Source organism: Miscanthus floridulus, chromosome 3, assembly GCF_019320115.1.
Source record: "Miscanthus floridulus cultivar M001 chromosome 3, ASM1932011v1, whole genome shotgun sequence".
Taxonomy (NCBI): Eukaryota; Viridiplantae; Streptophyta; class Magnoliopsida; order Poales; family Poaceae; genus Miscanthus; species Miscanthus floridulus.
The window spans coordinates 33743903-33768365 of record NC_089582.1 but is presented as its reverse complement, the minus strand read 5'-3'; the positions used below and the strand labels follow the sequence as shown (position 1 = coordinate 33768365).

Here is a 24463-nt window from a genome sequence, read left to right as displayed (position 1 = left end):
ATATGTTGGACGTAATTTTTATAGCATAACGTCTTAAAAAAATTAAAGCATAACATCAAAACTAAAATAGACTACATTTGAAAAAAAAGAATATTTTATGATCTAGGCTTATGATCACCATCTTAACCTACCAATGTATATTTCCTTCTTTATGCTCTTTGGGTTTTTTAGGGGACTTTATACTCTTTAGTGTGGTGGTCTATCTTAAAAAAAAGTTTTGACTCAAAAGAACCGTCCCCATTGCCCATTTGCACGCGTCGTGGGCTTTGTCACGCAGCCCACTTTGGAATTGGCGGGAACGGTTGCAAGGGGCTCGCTCTTTCCCTCCAAAACTAAATTCTGAAACTACCCTCATTCCTGATCCCGATCTCCATCGATTCGGAGACGAAAGGGAGAAGAGAGGCAGCCCAGGCGGCGAGTGAGAAGAAGATGGATCGGCGCAGTGGGAGCAAGCGCAAGGAGGCTAGGACTGCCGCTGGCTCTAGCTCCAGCGGCGGCGACCGCATCACGGCGCTGCCGCTCGAGCTCCGCGCGCAGATCGCCTCCCTGCTCTCGTTCGACGAGACCGTGCAGCTGACGGTGCTGTCCCGGGCGTGGCGCCACATCCACCTCCACACGCCCGTCGTCAAGATCTACCTCCACGCGTTCCTCTCCTTCCGGGACATCTACTTCGACGAGGCGCAGTCCGTCCGCGGCCTTCTGGACGAGGACTCGATCCTGGCCGTCCGCGTCGCGCTCGGCCGCCGCGCGCTCGAGGCGTCCTCGTCCAAGGTTGACACTCTCAGGCTCGTCTCTGACATCGACGACCGCCGCATGAGGCGCCACACCGCCCGCATCGTCGCGCTCGCCGACGCGCGCGTGATCCGATTCCTGTCACCCTTCGCCGCCAGCGATGCCGACGCGCGGAGCGCGTGGTCGCTCGACCTGCCCCCCGCGGCGCGCGAGCTGGAAGTCATCACGAGGAGCCACCTCGCGCCCGCCATCGCCGGGCCAGGCGCCGCCGCCCTGCGGAAGCTCCGCCTCGACTACGCGGTGCTCAGCGAGTGGCCGCGCCTCCCATCCCTGGTCTCCCTGGACCTCAACAGCGTCACCGTGGAAGCCCCGTTCGCGCCGGGCGCTTGGTGTCCGCTTCTCGACGAGCTGGACCTGTTCTGCTGCGAGATCAGACAAGCCCGCGTCGACATCCGCCTGCCGCGGCTCAGGTTCCTTGACATGGACTCTGTCGACGTCGCACCGCACCGTCGAGACACCGAGGCGCCGTACGGAGTCATCACCATCGACGCCCCGGAGCTGATACAGTTCGAAATTGACTGTGCGGCTGGAGGCACCACGGACTACAAGTCATTCACGCTGCGGGCGCCGAGGCTGCGCCTCTTGGGCTGGCGCAACCAGTACTCTGAGCGCATGGTCATTGACGTCGGCAGGCCGGGCAGCGTCAAGTTCGGGGGAATCACGTTGAAGTCGATCTACTCACGCGGCATGATGTATTACAGGGAGCAGATGATGCGAATGCTGCAGGGGCTACTCCCCAACATCCCACCGGAAAACCTCGACGACGTTGCAAAGTCAGGCACAGCCCATATGCAGTCCATCGATTTCCATTCTCCTTTTGTTTTTCTCCCGTTGCATTTGAATTATATTGGATCCCTCATTTGTGCTGGCTGTCCCATTGACGCAGGCCTTATTTGACGCTGGGAGACTGGTCTGACAGCGATGACGACGACGAACCCAAGCACGAGAATGAGAAGCAGCTCACCTGTGACCTCAAAGGCCTCGTCATGTCGCATGGTATGTGATTCTCAGAATGGAGTCAAGTTTCGACCATACATCCCTAGTGCTACCATCGTATTACTATCAGTTTGTTGGATCAACATTTGCGTTCATTTGTGATGAATGAATGTTACCCTTTGTCTGGTGTCTTGAAAAAGTTGGAACTGCTGAATTCAGCCTTGTCAAAGACTTTGTTAATTCTGTTGGTCTCGTTTCTTGCCTTGCACTGATTAAACCTTGCTAAAACACACGCTGTGGACACGTCCTCTGTTTTCAACCTAATCATCTAACAGATATATATATGCAGTCCTAGTGTTTGTCTGTGAAATGTATGCTTAACATCTGTTCATCAGGTTTTTGTTAAGATTAATTTATTTTGGCTCATATGAATTGTGCGCATAACATTGGTTGATTAGCATTTGTTGGAACTAGCGTGACTAGCCCAGAAATTTTAAATGATATAGGTATTAGAAATGTACATATAAATTTAAAACCAATATAAGTCTTTTTTTAGTCTTTGTTTTCTATCGCTTGCTTATATTCTATCACAATACTCATGTATAGATTTTATTATCTGTATCAGTTGTGATAGACTTTAGTTACTAAGTCGCTTGATATAGTTTATTTGGAGATACTTTTGACCAATATATGATACTTTGACAAAAATCCAATCAAACTTTTAAGAATTTCTCCACTCATAGCTCTCAGGATTTTAGTTTATTTGGAGACAAAAATGATATGTGCGATTCGTCATGAAGAACATTTATTAGACATTACTATAACAATATGTTGACAGAAAAATCATTGTCAAAAATTGCATCTCGCAGACATAGAAAATGTGAAAAACGTCATATATTATTTGTCAGCTGTCAGCTTATATAATATCAATAGGCATCATTTGCCGGATGTGGAATGGATTCTCCATCTTTATGAACACTAAACATCTAGCTATGGTTGCTTTCAAGGACAAATTGCTTATCATGAGAAGAAAAATCATACAATTTTCCACACAAAAAAGCACCATCCTCTCTAAGAAATTATTCATGATCATGTCATCTGACTAACTGGTCTTTGTTGTTGACCGAATCTATTTGTTTCATGGAAGTTCTGTACTGCTTGGACAGTTTGCTGATGTTCATTTTGTGCATATTTACTGTACAAAATGAAAACAAACAATAGACAAAACACCAGTAGTTAATTTATTCAGCTGAAACCGTAGACAGATAACAATTCTATAAAGAAAAACTCAAAGGGAAAGTATGTGATCCACCAGTTTATCAACGGCCTGTTGAGAAGACCCACTGCTCTCAAGGCACATTCGCACCTTCTCCTTCAATACCTTTGCTCTTCCCCTGATCTCAACTCCCTTGTCTTCTTCTAGCAGCCTTTTGATGGCCTTCTCAACCTCCCCTCGCTCGAGCACACCCTCCAACAAAATCCCAATCTTCCATTTATCATGCACGTACCTTCCGGTTGGCAATTGATCTCCAAAGATAGGCCTCGACAACATAGGCACCCCCTCATAGATACTCTCCAACGTGGAGTTCCATCCGTTATGAGTCCAGAAGCCCCCCATTGCAAGGTGAGCTAGCACCTCCTGTTGCGGCGCCCACTCGATCACCTTTCCTCTACCCTCAACCGCCGAGATGAACCCATCCGGGAGCTCCTGTTTCTCCACCCCAAGCACGAGGCCACGCCGAACAACCCAAAGAAACGGCTTGCCGCTGTTCGCCAAGCCCCATGCCATCTCCAAAAACTCGTCTCGGGTCACATGAACAGCACTACCAAAGCTCACATATAGCACGGAACCAGGGGCCTGCATGTCCAGCCACTCGATGCAACCACGGTCCTGGTTGAGTAGACTAGTCTCGGCGCCATCGCCGTTTGAGCTCATGAGTTTGTGAAGTGGACCAACAGTAAAGGGTGGAATACTATTATGGACAAGTTCGTCCCGGATCATCTCAAGCTCATGGGGTTCAAGTGCTTCAAATGTGTTGAATATATATTGCACCAGAGGAGTTTGCTGTGGTCTCGGTAGCAAGATTCAAGATCTTCTGCCCGATTTCTTGGTTGGGGAGCTTGCTTGGGTCAAACAGATCCCTCACTTGCAGTGGTGGCAGCTCCTTTATCTGCATGTGTAGGTTGGACTCTGAAACGAAAAACAAAATGTAATGCGTCATAGCTGCTTTATTCATGGGAAATTCGTTCATAAAACATCACCAAATATTTTTAGAAACAGAGGCAGTATTATTGGTGCCAAACTGCCGAACCTGTCGATGTCAGATAGCCCTTGTCGAGGAGCATGTCGTAGGACCTGGCCATACGGAAGCAGGCCGCGCTGCTGGTGTGCAGCACGATCGTGGGCAGCCCAAGGCCAGCCGGGGCCTTGTGCACGGCGGTGAGGGTGGAGTCGAAGATCAGGCACGCCAGCCGGGGCTCCTCCTCGTCCGCGTCCCGGATGTGCCCCGACGCCTCCATGGCGGCGTTCAGGGCGAGGAGCTCGGCGAGGCCGTTGTTGGTCGCGGCCACGGCCTCCGGGATGGCGTCCGCGCGACGAAGGCGAACGCCGGGTGGCGCGCGGGGTCCGGCGCGTTGAACGCCGTGTGGAGGACGGTGATGGCGAGCCCCCGCGCGTGGAGCGCGCTGGTAGCATCGGGCTGATGTGGCCCTGGAACGGCAGCGGGAACAGCACGATGCGGGTGCCGCGGGCTGGAGCTGCTGGACCGCCTCCTCCGGCCATTCTCGCCGCTGGACGACGTTCCATGCTAGGATGCCGGATGCCAGGATATCTAGGTTCTCCTTCGGAGCTTCAAGTGTCTATATGGAGTAAATAAACAGTGGCAAGCAAGATCTATGATTTACTTTGTCAGCTACTTCACCATCTTTTTATTAATCCTAGGAGCTTGTAGGAAACTTCGTAATGCCAAGGGGATGATGAGCGTGCTATCACAGGTCACGGCAGCCACAAGGTGACAATGATATGATACTACAGGTACAAAAATAAATCCAGCAGCCACAAGGTGACAATGATACGATACTGTTACGAAACGGTGTCTCTCAACAGACACCCCTTCGGTGATCTCATCAACGACACCACAAACATACACCTATTCACGAAGTGATCTCATCCATCAATTACAAGATTAGTGGATAGGATTAGATAGTTAGTTTTACTCCAAAGGGCATGTCCTTTGGAGAACAGCCGTGTCCCTTCGTGACACCCCTTCACTTGTATAAATATATTTCAGAGATCAATGAAAGAGATAGTTCTCTCAAATCTTGTTCATTTACATTCACACTTTAACACGTTATCAGCCACGTTGTTCTTCCCTGAGAAGAAGGCCGGACAAGCAGTTCTGTTCGCTGGAGGACTCGCCCAGGAGAATCGGCGCTGTTGCTGTTGAACGCCATGCATCCGGCCTCGCTGGCGCTGTCCACAATCACTGCAAGACAGCCGGCATCGTTACTAGCATCTTGCACGTAAGACATCATGATTTTCTTTCATTAATCACCGATGCCGAGCACTAGAGGCCGGATGCGGCCTCACGCCCGCGGCGAGCGGCTCTGGCTGGGCACGCACGTGCCCCTGAGCGCGCGGCCGATGCCGTCCACGCCTGCAGTGGCGGCGGCCTCGCACCTGCGGCCCGCGGCTGGCTACCCCGACGGCCGGCCCAGTCAGAGGCCCCACGCCTGCGGCCTCACGCCCTTCAACGTCCCTGCTCCCACGCGGCGCTCGCCGTGAGACGTCCATGGTACCGGATGGATCTAGTTCCCGACCGCCCATATGCGGCGGCGACGCGCTCGACCGGCGAAGGCTCCCGGCTCCTGCGCGTCCGCACGCAGGGACTGCGACGGAACCACACGGTCGGCCGGCGGTTGCTCCAATCGGCGGCCCCGAGCCCGCGGCAGCGCGCCCCGCCCCGTGCCCGCGGAGGCGATCCCGTGGCTGCAGCCTTGCGCTCGGCGGCCAGGCCCTCGCGCAGCGGCCAGTTCCTGCGCCCGCGGTCGACCCCCCCACATGGCGACGGCGCTGACCGGCTCCAACGCCTGGTGCGCCCACGTCGTGCCAGCGGCGGCCGCTTCATCTCCTCCGATGAGGAGGAGTCTTCCTCGGCTTGAAGGTCGACGGGGACGGCAGTGCAGTGAAGTGGAAAGGCGGCGCCGGCGGCAAGAGGCCAGTTCGGCGGCGGATGGACTCCCACGAAGAAGCCGTGCGTCCAAGCGACGGAAACCGTCGGTGTGGAAGGGATAAGATTATGCGGTTTTTGCATAAAAATCCCCCTTATTACTTATGAATTACATAATGATCTTCATGAATTATTATAGTAATCCAGATTCATGATTAAGCCCTCAGGTTTTAACATGTCTGTAGCATACTATATTTACCTCATGTAAATATTAATTTTAGATCCTAGGTTTAAAATGCAATATGATGCACAATATTTACCTCAGTAAATAAGTATTTTTGAGACCCATGTGTCATCAAGAATTGCATCATGACATGTACTGCTGCAGATGAATTTACCACTGTAAATTCGCTTTCCAGATCTTATGTTTTCTGGAATTTTTTTTAGTACTGTTCAAAGCGTTTGTCCAAATTAGCAAACCCAATAAACATATGCTATTAAAATTGCATGTTCAAAGTGTTTGTCCAAATTGGCAAACCTAATAAACATGTAGTATAATCATTACATTGTTCAAAGTGTTTGTCCAAAATGGCAAACCCAATAAACATGTAATATAATTATCACAACCTTTGCATTGTAACTACTTTGTTATTTGCAATTTTCATTTTATGTTAAGCCTATTTATGCTTTATTTAAAGCTTATAGCGCTTACATTTTTAATGCAAAATCAATGAAGTGTATTATCTCATTATTTGTACAACACAAATATTCCACATTGTATGTTGGCCATACACAAGGTAGCGTCATAGTTGCTACTGTGGGATTTACACTAAATTCTTAGTGACTATCCTCAATGTGCGTACCTAACATCACAAATTGGAACATACGGTCTACATCTTTTCACAAGATGACTACCATTAATCAGCATTCCTATTGGCCATACACAAGGTAGCACCATAGTTGCTACTGTGGGATCTACACTAAGTCCACAACTTAGTGACTATCCTCAACGTGCGTACCCAATTCGTTTGCGGATTAACTAAGGTCTACATCAATCTTTTGATGATTACCTTAAAATGTATTTATACAAATTGCATACACCACTTGGCATCTACTGTCCAACAGACTATGTCCATATTATTAGAGGTCTACATCTTTATGATGGCTACCTCTAATGTGTTAGCATAAATGAGGTTTACACTATTAGTGAGATATATCTTGTCTCCTATTTATTTTGCATTAATTAATACAACATCACCATAGCAATTTTGAATTTACCCTTAGCGTAAATTCAGAAAATCTATGGTTTAAACCTTGTTAGAAGAGTAGCCAGCAAAGAGTTTGATCTCTTGCTCTTGATGGTCACCATTATCTAACATGGTCAATGGACGTAATGTTAAACTTGATGTTCTATGGATTCATGGCAATATTTGATGCTCCTTATAAGAGAGCATCACCATTTATGATCAATTAAGTATGGAGTTTTATTTTAAATAAAGCACCATACACATCCAGAACACACATATGTGTATCTCGATGGATGCAAATCGAAGCACTATATGGCTATTTTTCAATGATTGATACGAACAACACAAGGCAGTCATTCTGCCCAATACCAACTATGATTGGCCACAACTTTATCTCTAGGATCTTAAGTCCACTTGAGAATATAATTATGTTGTTCCAAAATATCCCCCAACATTGCGTTTTTGCGAAAGCACACTACTTACCAAATGTATTCTAGATTAATTCCTATATTACTTCAGGTCTAAGTGTATGATAAACTCTTATCGAGGAATCATCATTAGCATTATAGTGATGCTCTATCATCTGAAGTACATTGAATTTCCAGAATCATTACAAGTTCGATGCCATGTAGCAATGACATCCATAGAACTTTAATGGTAAGACTTAACGCAAAAAGAAGTAGCAGCCCCGTGCATTCCTTAGGGTAAGGCATTTCCCAAATATGACAGAACCATATTTTGTCCCAATTGTGTATGTTATAGCTACACAACTTGGAAATGTCATGACTTAAAACATATAATTGATCGGTATTATAAATCCATTGGACATAAATATCCGGCTCAACAATAAAGATATGAAGCACGCTTCTATCTTCAACCTGATACCACCAGGAAGGTCAGTTGTTCACAACAAGTTTCATGAAGAAACCAAGTAGCAACCAAACACTTAATTAATAAGTGGGTCTTATGAGCATGGAGAGCACGATCATCGAATTTACTTCGCTTGATCCATTTTGGGGATCAAAATTTGTCTCCCATTTACAAACATACCTAGTTTCTACGTCCCATTTTGATGTTGTAATATAAAATGTTGTCATCAATTTCAATTGAATATTACAATAATGTGCCATCACATTTGATATTCCATTAATTAACTTGTATGAAATCTATATATCTGCAAAGAATGTCATTATATTCTTCATGCTATATATAGACCTATACGGGAGTAAATCCAAATGCAAAGAGGAATTTTGCCTAGTGGATAGTTGCACCACAAACTCTATATATAGGGAAGCAAAATATTCCTAAACTCTTACATAGAGACAAGAAAATATTTTGTTAATCGCTTGACGTGATGTCATGATAGTGGGCTTTGGTCGTGCTACTATCATACTCCCTATTGGTACTCAAATAATAATCATGAATCCATTCTTGTATTCTGATTCCATAATGTACCCAATTAAAATTATAGAGATATCCGTCAATGTGGTTTTCATATGGAAACCCCAAGATGACAACTAAGAGGAGTATTTTTCTCTTACCAACGGATATGGCAATACTTAAACAGAACATCCTCAGTTGGATTTGACTACACATACATAACCTGTATCCAATGTTGCGTACAAATAATTCTCTCTCTTGATGTCAATAAGACTTGGCACATTTGCCTTGGTTATTCAATTATAGAGATAATTTGAGAATTATTATCAATTCTATTGGTCATAGCATAAATATGAGCCACTACATTTCTTGAAGAAATTCAAGAACATACATGTGACTCTATTTACCATTTTATGGACCATAAAGATACTATGTAATGCACATTTATGCATCCATAATATAGTCCCAGGTGTGTCTCTTAGTCATGAGAACCATCACTATACCAAACACATTGCTCAAAATCTTCAATTTAGAGCAAATTATCCTGGACGCGGGATCAAATCCATTTTATATGGAACAGTTTGGTTTTTGGGTACTATATATCAAGTACCTTATGTCCATACCAATAATGGTTTTATTGAGTCTCTTATTGAGAATCAAATTGCATGACATATTAAAATAGAATTGTAATTTACCAGAACTAAGTTGTTTTCATGCGGCCTTACACACCGCATCGTTAATTCAAATTCATCAAGCTGCACTTATACAACTCCCTCCGTTGCAGTATGTACGTGAAACTTTGGCCATAGCCAAACATTTCCCATCTGCGCATCGAGTATGTTTTCACATACCCATAACACCACCCCAACATACCAATGGGCATTATGGATCCCAAGAGGTAACTCTACATGGGATTTATAAATTGCCCGTATGTTGATCACATTTGAGGATAATTCCAGGCATTAGGGGGAGATTTATACCACATTAAGAATGCCAGGAATCAAAAGAGCAATCCTCACATTCACGTACCAAAAATTCTAAACCTAATTGTTTAGAATGTCTTATATTTGCATCATATTGCAAAGAATCTGCCAGAAACATTTACTGATAATAAGGGTGTCACAAAATCCTCTTATCCTACTTATAATGCGCCCGAAAGAATGGAGGTACCAATTAAAACCATTCAACTCCCACTTCCAACGAAGAGGGGGAGAAGTACGGCCGCTCCTAAGGATAATGCTCCAAGTAAACGTCCGAGGATACCGAGGACAATATCCTCCAAATCAGTAAATCCAAGCCAACCTCAAGTTGGTAGACACCCAAAATGGATGAGCATCCAAAACCTGGATCAAAATCCACCCGGATCAACGGTGCACCCAAATTCTGATCCTGGGACATTGGAACACCCTGACTCCATATGGGAAATGACTCAGAGTCCAAAAGGGTTAACATTTTCACATGCTATATTGATTTCAAGAACTGAATCAATCATTTAAAGACTACAAATTGTCGCGACATATACTCCTCAAAGATTGCCTTTTTACCTTACTGGATCCAAACCAAAAATCCTAGGCAGAGTGTCTTCACACTCAAATTTGGTCAAACTAAAAGGTGGCAATTGAGGAGATTGCTCTTATTCAATGATGAGAAGTATTACCACAGTAATATCTTTCCTCATAGAGTTTCTTTTCAGAAGCAAGGTGGTGAACAATGAGAGCTTGTAGCATATGGTTTCACGCAGAGACCCAGCAGAGCATACCCCATGGTATGTGTGAAAATAAAGTTTTCCAAATTCAATAATTGGCAGATCAAATGAATTTGATAGATTCGGACGTATAAGTCCCAATGGACTTCATATTCTGAATCCAAATACAAATCGCAACATACATTGTGTATAGTTAAGCATGATTGCGTATATTGGTTATTTTGATATCATTATGATACAGAAATAATTATGCAATCATTTGAGATACAATTTCCATCATGTGGATTCGAGATGGAGGATTTGGGTAAGACCAAATATTGCCTAGGCTTACAACTTGAGCACCGTCCTTTAGGGATTTTAGTGCATCAATCAGCCTATATCCAGAAAATATTGAAGAAATTCAATATAGACAAATCATATCATAACAAAATCTCGATGGTTGTTCGTTCTTTAGAAATAGAGAAAGATCCATTTAGACCACGAGATATTGGAGAAAAGATATTGGGACCAAGGTTCCATATCTTAGTGTCATTGGAGCACTTATGTATCTTGCAAATTGCACCAGGCCTGATATTGCATTTGCAGTGAACATACTAGTTAAACATAGTGCCAATCCAACTCATCGTCATTGGACGGGAGCGAAGCATATCCTCAGATATCTTAGTGGCACAAAGGATCTTGGTTTATTCTTTAAGAGTAATCATGATCCCAATATGATTGGATACACGGATGCTGGTTATTTATCTGGTCCCCATCCCAAACTGGATTTGTATTCTTACATGGAGGTACAGCTATTTCATGAAGTCTTCTAAACAGACTTTGACGGCGACCTCTACTAATCATTCTGAAATTATTGCTCTATACGAGGCATCACGAGAATGTGTATGGCTTCGCAGAATGATTAACCACATATAATAGTCATGTGGTATTGGTTCAATTGAATCACTTACAATTATCTATGAAGATAATTCCGCTTGTGTTACATAGATGCAAACAGGTTACATAAAGAGCAATATCACTAAGTATATTGTTCCTAAACTGGTTTATCCCCATGAATTACAAGAAAACGGGGAAATAAACATCTTGCAAATCAAGTCATGTGATAATCTCGCTGACCTATTTACTAAGTCCTTACCAACTTCTATGTTTCAAAAATTGGTACATGGAATTGGTATGTGGCGACTTTGAGATTTGCCAGAATCAGGGGGAGACATCTCCTAAATGTTGACCTATACCAGCATCATATTATACTCTTTTCTTTCACAAGTTTTACTTACAAGGTTTCTTGTCAAAGTTTTTAATGAGGTAATATTAATATAAGCATGTGTCATATTTTCTATTTTCCCCACCGGGGTTTTTGTGGGAAATATCAAAGACACATATTGCCCTCACAACTCATTCATGGTTTTTCCCTGAGAAGGTTTTTCATGTGAGTTATCCAAGAGGCAATACCAATAATATGTCGTCATATTTTCTCCTAATTTTCCCACTGGGTTTTTACAGGAGTTTTAGCGACATATCACTTTATATTGCTCCTCATATTTTTCCTAAAAAGGTTTTTGGAGGAGTTATCTTTATGTCGTATCTCCAATATTTTTCCCCATTGGGGTTTTTAATGGGATACCAATGACATAGTGGTTTACTTAAATCACAAATAAATATGCTATTTTCTCCTTATTTTCCAATAAGGTTTAAAGGAGTTTTTATGGCATATCATATATTCCTCAGATTTTTCCCATAGGGTTTTTCGAGGAATTTTAGCTTACAGCTACATTGATCTCAAGGAAGATTCGATCAAGGGGGAGTGTTACGAAACGGTGTCTCTCAACAGACACCCCTTCGGTGATCTCATCAACGACACCACAAACAGACACCTATTCACGAAGTGATCTCATCCATCAATTACAAGATTAGTGGATAGGATTAGATAGTTAGTTTTACTCCAAAGGGCATGTCCTTTGGAGAACAGCCGTGTCCCTTCGTGACACCCCTTCACTTGTATAAATATATTTCAGAGATCAATGAAAGAGATAGTTCTCTCAAATCTTGTTCATTTACATTCACACTTTAACAGATACAACAGGTATAATGGGCAACGGTTGATGGATCTTCGGAAAGGATCGTGGATTACATTTTGTTGTGCAGTTAACTCGACCCATCTAAATTTGTTGGATTTAACTAGTCTTGTTCCAACCTTATTTCAATTAAGTTCAATAAATTCTAAATCACATGATAAATGTTATGTAAAGATTAATCTCTAGAAATTGACTAGAGATTGACTCAGCTTAAATGAATGATGTACTATTGTGTGTATATATTGTGAGATTAAGAAAAATGGAAGGCAAGCCATGCGAGCTGGGATGGCTAGGCGACAATATAAGTGGTGCGACACTAGTGAAATTATGTGTAATCAACGTCGTTTTATTTATTGGAGTATAAGGCCCTATAATTTATTTCAGCTTGCAGGCTGAAAAAAAGTTTCAGATTGCAACAATCAAACAATATACTTTCCCTAATCTCATAGATTTTAGCAATATGTAATACACAAGCTAAAATAAACAGGGCCTAACACGATACATCTTGAGTCTAGGAGTCATGGAGAAAATGTCATCAACCAATCAATGATTTTTAAACAGGGCCTAACGCGATACATATTGTTTATTTTAGTTATTGGCTTGGTGTAATGTATAGGAAGTTTGCTATCAAACAAGACATCACGATCGAACTCACTTTATTGACATGATACCTAAATAGTATCATTTTTTTTTCTAAGGCATCATCGAAGTTATATGAAATGATATTGGTAACATTTAATACCATTATTTGGTTCTTCTTAGATGGATTACAGTGGTGATGTGTTACCTTACCACTATCACTTCTAAGTGTACCATAGTGATGAAAGGTGTAGGGGATTGATGTTTCTGTCTTAGTGCAACAACTAGTGGCAGAGCTTAGTGAGGGCCATAGTGGGCCATGCCCCCTAAGCTAGAAACATCCTTAATGAAAGTCTTAGTTTGACCATTTTAAGTGGTGATGAAACACTAATCTGCCCCCTCTCTTTGAACTTCATACATATTGGCCCCTACTCTTTTCATGGCCAAGCTACGCCACTGGCAACAACAATATGAAAGTCTTGATAAACATGAACCATTAATGCCGAACATGAACAATGTGGCATGCCGGACGACCTTTTATAGAATGACGAAAATATATAGAGATAAACATATTTTTTTAACATGCAGAAGAGTTGCATATCTTTGTACAAGTCCCTTACAACCACTTTGACCCACCTAGGAGAAATCTTCATTCTTTTATGATAACTTTGCATGATCCAATGCTCTCTTCCCTTCCAGTTTGTTTGACATAAAGATTTTTAAATACTCTTCTACTCCCATTGTCTTGTATAGGATCCTCTCTTCTGCAATGCTTGCCACAGGTGCAACTACTCCATCAAGTGATGGAATATGAAATGCCGATATGGTTAACCGTTCTTGATTGGCATTTATTGTAACCCTGTGTTCAACACTCTTGTAGTTTCCATTTGACATAATCCACAAACATCATCCAATAAACAAAAATAAGACAAATGGGATAGCAAGTTGGTCCATCATTTATTATTAAAAAAGTAATCATATATCTAAATAAATATAGTGCACTATATTGTAAAATATAATAAGGGCATAGAGAACAAACCCCCTTTCCAAATGTTAACATGAAAAAACTTTTTCTACTATTGTCTAGACCTGGGATTAGATTTTGTTGTCTAATGGTTGGAGAAAATTGGAGAAGGGAATAGGAGTCTAAAGATAGAGGTTTAGAAATCTCCCATTTGTGTGGTGGGAGTAGAATCGGGAATTGGCAAGATGAGTAATAAATGGAGTTCAATGGTACACTACATCCGTCAACGTCTCGCTCTAGCCCTTGTTTAGTTCCCCAAACTCCCAATTTTGGCACTATGCAAAAAGAAGATTCTCCGTCACATTAAACTTGCGGTACATGTATGGAGTACTAAATGTAGATAAAATCAAAAACTAATTGTACAGTTTGGTTGAACTTTGCGAGACGAATCTTTTGAGCCTAATTAGTCAATGTTTGGACAATAATTCACAAATACAAACGGAATTGCTACAGTGTTTACCGTCACATCAAACACTGTGTAAACGCCGAATCCGGCCGGAACTAAACGCGCCCCTAGATGGTCACCGGCAACAGAGTGATTGGCATCCTTATCCTGCTATCCTTCTACCTCACTGCACACTTACGCCCATGCAGCCAACTAAACACTCTTCTTTTTAGGTCACTACATCCACTCAGCGTGTTTCCACTCAACCGAGATATATGATGCAGCCATATGAAAGCAACCAAACACACCCAAAGCTGTTGGCTAATTGTATAATTTGGATGGACTTCAAACTTGTGGTGACTAGATTGGATTGGACATTCTGTAGCTTTAATTTCACTTGACTAGATTTGTCTCTTCCTCATATATGGATATGCCATGTATCCCTTTGATATGGGCATGGATTTTAATCCATTCCCACGCCTTCACACTAGGGTGATCTTTTAGTGATGGAAGCATTGTTTGAAGTTCAACACAAGGTTGTAGACAAAACATTACTAGAAAAAAAATTATGAACATGACCCGTTCATGTAACTGGTAGGCACAACTTAAATGCAAGCACACATAAACAATGTTTTTGCAAGATGCATTACCCTGTATATTTAAAGTAAACGTGCATTAATGTCTAAAAAAGAGTACATATAAGATTATTTTATTTAAGTTGTGATATATTTATCAAATAGTGGTTAATATTTTCCTATAATTCCATAAGTAATTTAAGAAGAGAATACATCATCTAGTTAGAATATCTTTGACAAACATAATTTTCTAAAAAGATTTCATACCTCCAGAAAGTCACCCACATTCACCAGCAATGCTTTAGGATTTGGTTTCACTATGGTCCATGCACTGTGCCTTTTAATTTGAAGGCCTTCCACTGAATTAATTTCTAAAAGGAGGGTTAGAAAAGATGCATCTGAATGTGGTGAGAAACCCAATACCTTTTCGGCCATGGTAATGCATGGAGGGTAGTAATTCATCCTCAAAACATGAGACACATATTTGTTGTCCATCAGTTTGAGATCAATATTTAATGATTTTGCAATGAAGTGAACAACAGAACCAACTATTTTCATCAACTCAGAAGAGTAGTCATTAAGGGCAGTCCCAATGGTGTATTGATGATGGTTTCTATCCTCATTAAATGACTTGCCACGTAGGCAAAATGTTGACATGACAACGTAATTAATGAAGAAAGGGAGCAAAAATCCTAGAAATGGTTTTCTCATGAAGAAATCAGGTCTTCTCTTGACCCAATGCACCAAGAAACCATGAAATCGCCATTGGGGAGAAACCACCAGTTTTCAGGGGGCTCGTGCCACACTCCCATTGGAGAAAGAAGATAGAGTTGGGAGAGAGAAAGAGAAAATAATTATTACACAAAGACACCTCCACTGTGGAAGGTAGTTTCTATAGATGATTTCTTGTGCTATGGAAACCGCATCAGTTTCTTCCATTGGGACTGCCCTAATAGATTTCCTGGCATCACAAAAAAGAATAAATGCATATTATTACTACTTAATTCAATGACACACATTAAAGTGCATGGGAATTGTTAAGTTGTGAATGTCTCTCTTACTAAAACTGAGGGTAGGTAGTTTGACTCATCCCTTATTTCAGCATGTTTGATCCTATGTATTTAACCATAGAAGGATATGCTATTTTGTCATGAAAACTCACCATGATCTTTTTGCTCTAGTAATTCTTTATATCTTTATTCAACATTGTATTTAAGCATATTTGACAACAATGATATTGATGTACAACTTCTATTATGTTTGTTTAGGGCTAGACTTAGGGCGATCCCCTTCAACAAAGCTAACGTGGGGTAAATACTTGTGGCTTGATGATTGATTTTCGTAGAGATTATAGGTCTTCGGGATCAAACCCTAGTCATGGAGTTCAGTAATGCTCAAAGACCCCATGTTAGGAGATCCAAAGTTATGTTAGGTTCAGAGATTATAGGTCACCATTAGATGTATTACTGGTCTATAAAAGTAGGCATAATTTTTTTTTTGTAGTAGCTTTACTGCATCATTGAATATATGTATATGAGCTCAAAAGGTTGCATATAGATACAGCTAACATAATGATTGATTTAGTAAGTTTTAAAATACCTGAAGAATTACGAAAGGAAAAAAAATACCTGAAGAATTACTTATAGAAATCATGAACTTGTTTAACTTCCCTACTACGGTTTTTTTAATAAATATATAACACTGTAATGTAAAAATGCCAGCCATTTAAAAGATGTAATGTAAATCATGAATCAAAAGCTTTTAAATGGTTGTGTGGTCAGTGAATGAAGTTGACCGATAAGTTTGATATTAGTCCAATATTCATTTTATTTTGATGCCATCCCTCGAGACCAATGCAAATGTATGGGAAGAAGCAGTACCATTATGTTTAACTCAGAAGATTAGGAGCTTAATGGGTCATAGGATCTCCAGTTGACCACAACAACAAAAAGAGCACATGAGGCTTAAATAGTTAAATTACGCGCCATACTATATGTAAAGAGAAATGTCTAAACTCAGCAGTCAGTACACATATTTTCTCTTAGATTCTTGCAGTTTAAACATGCTGACCTGAAAGTATGAGGTTGAGTAGGCCAATATTTCATATCACGGGCCTGAGGCGGTTGGGCTATGATGGCAAACCTGTCAGACCAGTCAAGTTTTTGACCCTCCGACGCAGGCCATAGCCTTGAAGGCTTCCTGGACCATCTGCTTCCGCTGCTGCTCGGAGCCGCCTCCGTCTCCCATCACAACCTCCAAAACTCGCAAGTAAATACTCTTAGTGGTGCTTAGCTTGCTTATCCATCCATGGCGTTCCTCATAGCCACCACAGAGTATATATGTGTACATACGAGGCTCAATTATTGAGTTTTGTGCCTAAAAAAAGAGTGTTGACTTTGACGCAACACTGAACAAGTGGGCTAAAGAACTTTTATGTCGATGCTTGGTCAAAAGATTGGGGCCAGATATAGCTTTCAAGAACCTCGGCTGCCCATCCCTCCACCCAATAGTTCGGCACAGTTTTTTATTTTGAGCTCCGACTTCTTCTACCGTAGCACTATAGTAGCATTGTTTATATAGCGCGTGTTTAGTTTGGGTGAAAGTTGAAATTTGGCTACTGTAGCACTTTCGTTTTTATTTGACAATTAGTGTTCAATCATGGACTAATTAGGCTTAAAACGTTCGTCTCGCGATTTCCAACCAAACTGTGCAATCAGTTTTTTTTCGTCTACATTTAATGCTCCATGCACGTATCGCAAGATTCGATGTGATTGCTACTGTAGCACTTTTTGAAAATTTGGGGTGGGAACTAAACACGCGCATATACGAGTCATTTTTTCTCTCTTCTCACAAAAGCCACGATTTATGTCTTCTTTAGTACTATAGCGCGTTGTCGGAGCTTAAAGGAGTCCGGTCAAAAGGGGTCTAGAGAAGTTTTTTTGTACATTTTATTGCAACACGGAAAAAGTGTTAAACTCCTATTGTTTTAGGTTGTTCTTATCTTCTTAATTGCGTGCAACTTGTCCTTATCTTGCTAATATGTTAGAGCAACTACAGCATGAGCCTTCAAATCAGGGCCGCTACTTTTGATCCGAGGACTTCCCTCATTTCTTAGGACATAATTTTTTTTGCATATGCTCTAGCAGGAGCCCTTAAATCAGTCCTCACATCTTTTTGATAGAAACTGACACAAGAGACCCGCTCATCATTCTCTATTCTTTCCATCCTCTAAAGGAGCGCGGGGGAATGGGAGGGGCTCGTTGGGGAGAGGAGTCCGAGAGAAGAGTAGGGAATGGGAGGGGCTTGCTGGGGAAAAGGGGCCGAGATAGTAGTTTAGGGAAGGAGGAGAGCCGGGGACGGGTGTCGCCGGCCAAGGGGCAGGCCTCGCTAAGGAGCAGCGTAGGGGAGTCGCACTCAAGGGACCATCTCACCAGTGAGCGAGGTCGTCAATAGGGTGCCATATGAGGGAGATCCACTAGGGAAGACGCCGCTGTGGGGAAGGGAGCCTAGGATGGCTTCAACGAGGAAGAGAGCCTAGGGTGGGACTCACCGGGGGAGCCACACCAAGGGAGGGCCTTATCGGGGATGGAGAAGGAGGCGAACAGGCGTTGGAGGCGGATGGGCAGGCACAGTTTTGCGAGTAGGCGAGACAGGAAACGACCGCAACCATCATTTGAGGGCTTGCTCCATGGCCCCTAGGAATGAGGGGTGGCAGGGGGATTGAGGCCCCCTCAAATTTGAGACTCTGGTAGAGGTTCTGCTGGAGCTTTTTTTTTGCTTTGTCCCTCAAATTTGGTTCTGAAGACTTAAGTAGGGCCCTGCTAGAGTTGAACTTAATGTGATCTTCTAAGAGTGACTTAACTAAGGACATGTTTAACTTGATGGCCCTCAAGACTTGAACTTAATGTGATCTTTTTAGTTCTAGGGTTTGAACCATTCAGAGGGTGAATAGATTTTGTATAGACCAAAGTTGTAAATTTTAACTTTTAGAGTCAAATTCACTCTCAAGTCCTGACACCCATTTATGGAAAAATAATGGCAGCTAGATGCAAAGTTGCTAATGGTCGTATCTTTCTAATCGTTAATTAAATGGTCGTATCTTTCTAACCGTAAATCACTGCCCCATTTGGATCCTTGAATTAAATTTATTTTATAATCATAATTTAAATATAAATTAATTAAGCTAATATGGTTGTATATGAAATATATTTATATATTATTGTGTATATGAGAGAGATACTTATGTGTTGTACTTCTACCATAGGAGAGCGAGTTGAAGAGTGTATTATAAGTTGTAGAGTACAAACATAGTATGAACTATGAAGATTTATATAATTATTTTTCTATCTCTCATCCTATGAATCTAAGATAGATTTATATATAGATTTTGCAAAGCTGTGGAATGCCAAGCCAAACAGTACAGACTATAAAGTACATTCCAATTCCAAAATGATAGGATCCAACTGGCCCTAGAAGTTAATTGAGGTGTGCGCTTCAGATTAAAGTCATAACGGTGAAGCGAACACCCTCAATATTCCACGAACCACGTCATATATGATAATCCATCTTTTTCAGTTTATTTTTTTAATCAAAACAGTATTTTATTTAAGTTGTGATATATTTATCAAATAGTGGTTAATATTTTCCTATAATTCCATAAGTAATTTAAGAAGAGAATACATCATCTAGTTAGAATATCTTTGACAAACATAATTTTCTAAAAAGATTTCATACCTCCAGAAAGTCACCCACATTCACCAGCAATGCTTTAGGATTTGGTTTCACTATGGTCCATGCACTGTGCCTTTTAATTTGAAGGCCTTCCACTGAATTAATTTCTAAAAGGAGGGTTAGAAAAGATGCATCTGAATGTGGTGAGAAACCCAATACCTTTTCGGCCATGGTAATGCATGGAGGGTAGTAATTCATCCTCAAAACATGAGACACATATTTGTTGTCCATCAGTTTGAGATCAATATTTAATGATTTTGCAATGAAGTGAACAACAGAACCAACTATTTTCATCAACTCAGAAGAGTAGTCATTAAGGGCAGTCCCAATGGTGTATTGATGATGGTTTCTATCCTCATTAAATGACTTGCCACGTAGGTAAAATATTGACATGACAACGTAATTAATGAAGAAAGGGAGCAAAAATCCTAGAAATGGTTTTCTCATGAAGAAATCAGGTCTTCTCTTGACCCAATGCACCAAGAAACCATGAAATCGCCATTGGGGAGAAACCACCAGTTTTCAGGGGGCTCGTGCCACACTCCCATTGGAGGAAGAAGATAGAGTTGGGAGAGAGAAAGAGAAAATAATTATTACACAAAGACACCTCCACTGTGGAAGGTAGTTTCTATAGATGATTTCTTGTGCTATAGAAACCGCATCAGTTTCTTCCATTGGGACTGCCCTAATAGATTTCCTGGCATCACAAAAAAGAATAAATGCATATTATTACTACTTAATTCAATGACACATATTAAAGTGCATGGGAATTGTTAAGTTGTGAATGTCTCTCTTACTAAAACTGAGGGTAGGTAGTTTGACTCATCCCTTATTTCAGCATGTTTGATCCTATGTATTTAACCATAGAAGGATATGCTATTTTGTCATGAAAACTCACCATGATCTTTTTGCTCTAGTAATTCTTTATATCTTTATTCAACATTGTATTTAAGCATATTTGACAACAATGATATTGATGTACAACTTCTATTATGTTTGTTTAGGGCTAGACTTAGGGCGATCCCCTTCAACAAAGCTAACGTGGGGTAAATACTTGTGGCTTGATGATTGATTTTCGTAGAGATTATAGGTCTTCGGGATCAAACCCTAGTCATGGAGTTCAGTAATGCTCAAAGACCCCATGTTAGGAGATCCAAAGTTATGTTAGGTTCGGAGATTATAGGTCACCATTAGATGTATTACTGGTCTATAAAAGTAGGCATAATTTTTTTTTGTAGTAGCTTTACTGCATCATTGAATATATGTATATGAGCTCAAAAGGTTGCATATAGATACAGCTAACATAATGATTGATTTAGTAAGTTTTAAAATACCTGAAGAATTAAGAAAGGAAAAAAAATACCTGAAGAATTACTTATAGAAATCATGAACTTGTTTAACTTCCCTACTACGGTTTTTTTTAATAAATATATAACACTGTAATGTAAAAATGCCAGCCATTTAAAAGATGTAATGTAAATCATGAATCAAAAGCTTTTAAATGGTTGTGTGGTCAGTGAATGAAGTTGACCGATAAGTTTGATATTAGTCCAATATTCATTTTATTTTGATGCCATCCCTCGAGACCAATGCAAATGTATGGGAAGAAGCAGTACCATTATGTTTAACTCAGAAGATTAGGAGCTTAATGGGTCATAGGATCTCCAGTTGACCACAACAACAAAAAGAGCACATGAGGCTTAAATAGTTAAATTACGCGCCATACTATATGTAAAGAGAAATGTCTAAACTCAGCAGTCAGTACACATATTTTCTCTTAGATTCTTGCAGTTTAAACATGCTGACCTGAAAGTATGAGGTTGAGTAGGCCAATATTTCATATCACGGGCCTGAGGCGGTTGGGCTATGATGGCAAACCTGTCAGACCAGTCAAGTTTTTGACCCTCCGACGCAGGCCATAGCCTTGAAGGCTTCCTGGACCATCTGCTTCCGCTGCTGCTCGGAGCCGCCTCCGTCTCCCATCACAACCTCCAAAACTCGCAAGTAAATACTCTTAGTGGTGCTTAGCTTGCTTATCCATCCATGGCGTTCCTCATAGCCACCACAGAGTATATATGTGTACATACGAGGCTCAATTATTGAGTTTTGTGCCTAAAAAAAGAGTGTTGACTTTGACGCAACACTGAACAAGTGGGCTAAAGAACTTTTATGTCGATGCTTGGTCAAAAGATTGGGGCCAGATATAGCTTTCAAGAACCTCGGCTGCCCATCCCTCCACCCAATAGTTCGGCACAGTTTTTTATTTTGAGCTCCGACTTCTTCTACCGTAGCACTATAGTAGCATTGTTTATATAGCGCGTGTTTAGTTTGGGTGAAAGTTGGAATTTGGCTACGGTAGCACTTTCGTTTTTATTTGACAATTAGTGTTCAATCATGGACTAATTAGGCTTAAAACGTTCGTCTCGCGATTTCCAACCAAACTGTGCAATCAGTTTTTTTTCGTGTACATTTAATGCTCCATGCACGTATCGCAAGATTCGATGTGATTGCTACTGTAGCACTTTTTGAAAATTTAGGGTGGAAACTAAACACGCGCATATACGAGTCATTTTTTCTCTCTTCTCACAAAAGCCACGATTTATGTCTTCTTTAGTACTATAGCGCGCTGTCGGAGCTTAAAGGAGTCCGGTCAAAAGGGGTCTAGAGAAGTTTTTTTTGTACATTTTATTGCAACACGGAAAAAGTGTTAAACTCCTATTGTTTTAGGTTGTTCTTATCTTCTTAATTGCGTGCAACTTGTCCTTATCTTGCTAATATGTTAGAGCAACTACAGCATGAGCCTTCAAATCAGGGCCGCTACTTTTGATCCGAGGACTTCCCTCATTTCTTAGGACATAATTTTTTTTGCATATGCTCTAGCAGGAGCCCTTAAATCAGTCCTCACATCTTTTTGATAGAAACTGACACAAGAGACCCGCTCATCATTCTTTATTCTTTCCATCCTCTAAAGGAGCGCGGGGGAATGGGAGGGGCTCGTTGGGGAGAGGAGTCCGAGAGAAGAGTAGGGAATGGGAGGGGCTTGCTGGGGAAAAGGGGCCGAGATAGTAGTTTAGGGAAGGAGGAGAGCCGGGGACGGGTGTCGCCGGCCAAGGGGCAGGCCTCGCTAAGGAGCAGCGTAGGGGAGTCGCACTCAAGGGACCGTCTCACCAGTGAGCGAGGTCGTCAATAGGGTGCCATATGAGGGAGATCCACTAGGGAAGACGCCGCTGTGGGGAAGGGAGCCTAGGATGGCTTCAACGAGGAAGAGAGCCTGGGGTGGGACTCACCGGGGGAGCCACACCAAGGGAGGGCCTTATCGGGGATGGAGAAGGAGGCGAACAGGTGTTGGAGGCGGATGGGCAGGCACAGTTTTGCGAGTAGGCGGGACAGGAAACGACCGCAACCATCATTTGAGGGCTTGCTCCATGGCCCCTAGGAATGAGGGGTGGCAGGGGGATCGAGGCCCCCTCAAATTTGAGACTCTGGTAGAGGCTCTGCTGGAGCTTGTTTTTTTTTTTTTTGCTTTGTCCCTCAAATTTGGTTCTGAAGACTTAAGTAGGGCCCTGCTAGAGTTGAACTTAATGTGATCTTCTAAGAGTGACTTAACTAAGGACATGTTTAACTTGATGGCCCTCAAGACTTGAACTTAATGTGATCTTTTTAGTTCTAGGGTTTGAACCATTCAGAGGGTGAATAGATTTTGTATAGACCAAAGTTGTAAATTTTAACTTTTAGAGTCAAATTCACTCTCAAGTCCTGACACCCATTTATGGAAAAATAATGGCAGCTAGATGCAAAGTTGCTAATGGTCGTATCTTTCTAATCGTTAATTAAATGGTCGTATCTTTCTAACTGTAAATCACTGCCCATTTGGATCCTTGAATTAAATTTATTTTATAATCATAATTTAAATATAAATTAATTAAGCTAATATGGTTGTATATGAAATATATTTATATATTATTGTGTATATGAGAGAGATACTTATGTGTTGTACTTCTACCATAGGAGAGCGAGTTGAAGAGTGTGTTATAAGTTGTAGAGTACAAACATAGTATGAACTATGAAGATTTATATAATTATTTTTCTATCTCTCATCCTATGAATCTAAGATAGGTTTATATGTAGATTTTGCAAAGCGGTGGAATGCCAAGCCAAACAGTGCAGACTATAAAGTACATTCCAATTCCAAAATGATAGAATCCAACTGGCCCTAGAAGTTAATTGAGGTGTGCGCTTCAGATTAAAGTCATAACGGTGAAGCGAACACCCTCAATATTCCACGAACCACGTCATATATGATCGGCTTCAGATTAAAGTCATAACGGTGAAGCGAACACCCTCAATATTCCACGAACCACGTCATATATGATTGGCCTGTTCGTTTCTCTTATAATCTATTTTTTCAGTTTATTTTTTTAATTAAAACAATATTTTTTTCTCACGATAAATCAGCCGAAACAATATTTTAGCCTGTTTTTTCATCAAAACGAACGGAACCATTATCTATATAATTTTTTAATACTACCTTTATCCTCAAAAGGATACAACTATGGTATTCGTGCCAGTTTAAGCTCTTCACATTTGACAAGTTTCTAGTAAATAATATTCACATTTATGGCTCCAAATCTATTTATTATAAAAATACATTTTGTAACTAATCTAATGGTATTTATTTTATATTATAAATACTTATATTTTTTTATCTATAATTGGCTAAACTTGATATATTAAATATGATATTGTTCTAGAATTATATTCTTTTGTGGACGGAGGGAGTACAAAATTGTAAATTATGGACAGTCCTGTCCTACTGACTGTAGCAATGTATGCGGACAGTCAACAAGGAAATTACAAAAGAATAT

At 41.2% G+C, this 24463-nt stretch overlaps 2 protein-coding genes and 1 pseudogene across 2 annotated transcripts; 1 reads left to right on the top strand and 2 right to left on the bottom strand.

The window, feature by feature from the left end:
- Positions 1-419: 419 nt before the first annotated feature.
- LOC136545413 (F-box/FBD/LRR-repeat protein At1g16930-like) lies at positions 420-1904 on the top strand. The gene is made up of 2 exons (XM_066537432.1): positions 420-1565; positions 1679-1904. The coding sequence occupies exons 1-2, from the start codon at positions 430-432 to the stop codon at positions 1794-1796; spliced, it is 1254 nt and encodes a 417-aa protein (XP_066393529.1). The 5' UTR covers positions 420-429; the 3' UTR covers positions 1797-1904.
- Positions 1905-3016: 1112 nt separating this feature from the next.
- LOC136545412 (UDP-glycosyltransferase 76C2-like) lies at positions 3017-4510 on the bottom strand (annotated as a pseudogene).
- Positions 4511-13540: 9030 nt separating this feature from the next.
- Positions 13541-19991, bottom strand: LOC136543489 (S-norcoclaurine synthase 1-like). The gene is made up of 4 exons (XM_066535922.1): positions 19758-19991; positions 16938-17107; positions 15136-15480; positions 13541-13781 (listed from the first exon to the last, which is right to left on the bottom strand). The coding sequence occupies exons 1-4, from the start codon at positions 19989-19991 to the stop codon at positions 13541-13543; spliced, it is 990 nt and encodes a 329-aa protein (XP_066392019.1).
- Between the last annotated feature and the right edge of the window lie 4472 nt (positions 19992-24463).

Coding starts and splice junctions, on each gene's coding strand:
- LOC136545413 (XM_066537432.1), top strand. CDS start 430: ATGGATCGGCGCAGTGGGAGCAAGCGCAAGGAGGCTAGGACTGCCGCT. Junction 1,566..1,678: donor AACCTCGACGACGTTGCAAA/GTCAGGCACAGC, acceptor CCATTGACGCAG/GCCTTATTTGACGCTGGGAG.
- LOC136543489 (XM_066535922.1), bottom strand. CDS start 19,991: ATGTCAATATTTTACCTACGTGGCAAGTCATTTAATGAGGATAGAAAC. Junction 17,108..19,757: donor GCATTACCATGGCCGAAAAG/GTATTGGGTTTC, acceptor TTGTGATGGGAG/ACGGAGGCGGCTCCGAGCAG. Junction 15,481..16,937: donor ACTCAACCTCATACTTTCAG/GTCAGCATGTTT, acceptor TAATGAGGATAG/AAACCATCATCAATACACCA.